General features: G+C 44.1%; 1 protein-coding gene across 1 annotated transcript; it reads left to right on the forward strand.

The window, feature by feature from the left end:
• Positions 1-272: 272 nt before the first annotated feature.
• Positions 273-3,590, forward strand: LOC138858184 (protein BCL9 homolog). Its single transcript, XM_070112729.1, is given in 2 exon segments — positions 273-1,806; positions 1,867-3,590. Coding segments are annotated over 2 exon segments (3,258 nt in total).
• Positions 3,591-4,734: the final 1,144 nt, after the last annotated feature.

Raw genomic sequence — 4,734 nt, forward strand, 5'->3', positions numbered from 1 at the left:
AGATATCTATATTGACCGATATCGATATGGTCGTGAAAACTTTCAAATGCTTAATCATATGTGGATCCCAGAAAATAGGTAAAATTGATTCAATACTAACCCCCATAAGACAGCTTAAAAAAACGTCGATTTTTGGAAATTAAAAAAAAACTACTCCACCGCTTTTTCAAGGTATCGAAAATTTCAAGGTATATTTATACATATTCCAAGAACACACAGTGAAATTTTTGAAATTAAATATTTTTTGAGCGGTGCGAAAAAAGGTCCGGAAAATGTTTTTTGTCTCGGAAAACTTAAATAGTAATGAAAACGAATTAATGTGTTGGGAAAAGGGGAGAAATAATATGGAAGGAACATCTAACGACGGCCATACAGGTTTAAAAATGACAAATGGCGTCGATGGAGTCATAGAAGGCGGTTCTCACGCTGTTAATAAATCCCTTACTGCCCCCGAAGCAGCGAGTGTGAATAACGATAATAGTACACCTTCACTACAAGGTATTAAAGTGCCCGATGAAAATTTAACACCGCAACAACGTCAGCATCGCGAAGAACAATTAGCCAAACTAAAGCAAGTAGATCAATTTTTGTCTAATCCCCTTCAAGGAGCAAGTCAGCTGGGAAAATTGAGCTCAGATGGTGTACCAGGTAATCTTGCCGGTCTAATGCTCAATTTACCTAATGCAGGCTCAGTTTGTATTGGACCACAAATAACTAACCAACTCAATTCTAACGTCCGTAACATGCCATCAAATGTAATGAACGCAAACAATCACAATATATGCAATCCCGAAAATATGCCAGCGGCATTGGGTGACGGAAACATTGCTCCACCAGATATGCTTAGTACTCATGAGATAAATAATTTGACAAATAAATCAATGCACATGAACAATCAAACGAATATGCAATGTGGACGTAATGGAATTGTGGGTATCGTCCCTCCTAGTGTTAGTAATATGCCCAGAAGTTCATTACCTTGTCACACCGGAGGAAATAATACGGGAAATTGTGGCGTAAATAGTAACATCACTGGGGCTGGTGGACTTATGCCGAATTCACCTGAAATTATGAACAATTTTATTGGAGAAGGCAATTTAAATAGCAATTCTGTCAAAATAATTGGGCCGGTTGGGTTGGGTTCCCAGGATATGGCTCAGGTAGGTATGGCACAGATGGAGTGGTCCAAATTACAACACCAATTTTTTGAGGAACGTATAAAAGGTAACAAGGGTCAGGGACCAAACGATGTCGGATGTATGCCAACAACACTTTGTCGTTCAAATTTTGGAAGCATGCGACCTAATATAAGTGGAACATGTGCACAAACTGCAACTACAAGTAGCTGTCAAAGCATTCGTTCAACACAAGGCCCACCCCCACCCTATCATCCTACACAGCGTTCGGCGTCAGTACCCATAGCAACACAGTCTCCAAATCCATCTAGTCCTAATAACCCGACGTCAAATTTGTCGTTACCGTCACCTCGAACATCAGGGGCATTAGGAATAACGGCTAATTCACCAAATATGGACGTGCATGTGCCTACTATGCCAACAACGCTGGCAGCAACGGCAACAACATCAACAGTCAGTACAGCAATTTCAAATGCAAATGGTCAAAGTAAGAATAATTTCCCATCTGAAGGTTCGCCAGCAAGCAGTGGCACTAATAACAGTACTACAAATGCAAATTCGAATAGAAATCGTAATAATCAAATGAGCCAATTCAATAGTAATCCAGGTACTCCGTTATCGCACTTATCGCCCAAAGATCTTGATTCGTTTCATACAAATGTACCAGCAGGTATATATAAACTGCCTTAAAAAATACATATATAGCTAATATTTTTATACGTTTTGACAGGTGATTTAAAAAATGCGCGCCCTAGTCCACAAAGGTCACGAACTCCTTTGATGGGACCAAACAATAGTAATATTGCTGATGCAGGAAATATCGAAGGTCGTTTTCCTTCAGCCAGCCCCGGCTTAAATTTTCCCCAACATATGCCCAACGCATCAAACTCTAATAGTGGAGTCAACAGCTATAAAGGACCGGGCCAAATTGAAGTATAACTAATTAAGAATTGCGCCTAGTTAATTATTTTAATATATAACCTTTTTTTTTTGCATCAAAATTTAGCTTCCGTACCTTCACAGTTCTGTCGTCGTACTGACAACCTCCCACTAAATCCTAACAGTAACCGACCAACGCAGAGCAAATTAAATCATTCTTTTGATCCAATATCGTCATTAGCTCAAATGTCACAACAGCTCACAAGTTGCGTGTCACTTAATGCGGGAAATAGCGGAGGAAATATAGGCGTCATTGCAGTGCATGATGTAAACGTTCCGAATAATGTTAACCAAAATTTAGAATCAATGATGGCATCAATGGATTCGGGATTAGACCACTGTAATGCTGGCTCATCAGGTAATATGGGAATGCCACCCCATATGAGCGGCCCCGGACCATTCATGTCTAATAACTGTCATATTAATTCTATGCTGGGTTCTATGGGACAGCGCTTGCTTAATCCAAAAATATGCGGAAGTTTTAATCCAGCTAACGGTGGAATAGGACGGGACGGACCAAGTGGGTTGCATGGAGTAATGCCCAATCATCGAATGATAAGTCGCATGCCCATGAATTTTAGTAATTTTAATGTTTCTCCCAATATACAAGTTAAGGCCAGTACACCGAATACCATACAATATATGCCAATACGCGCTCAAAACAATAATAATAGTAATATACGTGTTCCACCGAGTCTGGAATTCTTGTGATACACAAATCCACAAATGGTCGGTGCTGGTAATATCATCGACAATAGTCACATAGGTCAAATAAATAATTGCAACAATGGACTAGCAGGTGCGGGAAACACGAGTATGAACTTTTTTGGCAATTGCAATCAGATGAGTTCAATGGACCAGGAAGACATTTCTGGGGGAAATATTATGTCCGTCCATGAATTTAACATGGGCCCTCATTCTTCAATGATACGTAGCATGCGACCCATCAGACAACATATGGGGCATTCAGGAAGTCAAATGGTACCTGCTCCCCGCATGCAAGCACCAGGTGTTTCCGTAATGCCTGGACATTTTCCAAATGGTCCACAGGATCCTATGGAATGCGGAGACAATTCTATGTTCATCGGAAATAATGCTAATGGTAATGGACCGGTACAAGGGTCAACGCCGGTGGTTAGCGGAGTTTCAGGACAAGGTCAGATGTATCCAGGAGGACACAGTCAACAAAAATCAGGAAAACCAATTGGTGCAAACATCATATGCCAAAATATGAATATGTCAAATATAGGCAATAATGGACAAATCTCTACAAACGCAAATTTACTCCCGAATGAACATAATTCCAACCCGTGCCGGCATCGAGTCCAACCCGTGCTGGCATCGAGTCCAACCCGTGCTGGCATCGAGTCCAACCCGTGCTGGCATCGAGTCCAACCCGTGCTGGCATCTAGTCCAACCCGTGCTAGCATCGAGTCCAACCCGTGCTGGCATCGAGTCCAACCCGTGCTGGCATCGAGTCCAACCCGTGCTGGCATCGAGTCCAACCCGTGCTGACATCGAGTCCAGTCCGGGCCCCGAGGAGTTTTACTGCTGCGTTTGCGCTAGAAGGGTCCATCCAAACTCCACCTCGGTTAGGTGCAATACAATCAATGGATGGAGCCATCTTAAGACCTGCTCAGGCCTTAAGACACACAGGGAGTGGACCACGAGTTACGTGGCCCAATGCTGTCAAAGCAATACTGCGACATCTGCCTCATCGGCTGTGCAACCTGCACCTTGTTCGCGCACACACAAATCGTCCAGTCGAGTGGCCAAGATAGGACCTCCACGGCCCTAAGGAGCTCACACAGACAGCATGTCTCCCAATCTGACCAACCCCATAATTATCACGATCGAGAAACCTCCCGACTTTCTGTAGACAACCGCACTTTTGTTAACTTTAACAAAGCTAACTGGGTCGGCTTCACAGAATTTACCGAGAGCACCTTCAACGCACTACCCATTCCTACGGACGTCATCGTTGGCGAGCGTCAATTCCGCAAGGTGATCGCTGCTGCTACTGCTCGCTTCATACCGGCCTGAAGAATCGCGGAACTCCGCCTTAATTTCCCAGCCGAAGCAGCTGTACTAGCAAACGAGCGCGACACCTTACGCCATGCCGATCCCTGTGATCCCCGAATAAGGGATCTCAATTTGGAGATTCGGCAAATGGTAAACCATCATAAGCGGACAAAAGCACCACTTACTTTCACCGAAGGGGGGGTTCAGAGTGCCATCACAAAGGCCAAATCGTCCAAATCCATTGGCCCTGACGGAATAAGCATGCTGATGTTAAAACATCTAGGCTCGACGGGAGTAAAGTACCTCACCAAGGTCCTCAACTTGTCGATGGCCACTCTTCAAATACCCGATGTGTGGAAAGTCGGAAGAGTGGTCCCACTACAGTAGCCTGGGAAACCCTGGGATAACTCTCCTTTCCCCAGTAGTGAAGACACTTGAGGCCTTGTTACTCCCGACGTTCCCTCACCACATTAGCCTAGCAGAACATCAGCATGGCTTCCGGAAAGTGCACAGCACCACCACAGCACTTAGCGTCATAAACGCCCGGATAGTTCATGGCCTAAATCAGAAGCCACACTTCGAGAGGACGATCCTCGTAGCGTTGGACTTGTCGAAAGCCTTCGACACAGTCAACCAC

This window comes from Bactrocera oleae, chromosome X, assembly GCF_042242935.1.
Source record: "Bactrocera oleae isolate idBacOlea1 chromosome X, idBacOlea1, whole genome shotgun sequence".
NCBI lineage: Eukaryota > Metazoa > Arthropoda > Insecta > Diptera > Tephritidae > Bactrocera > Bactrocera oleae.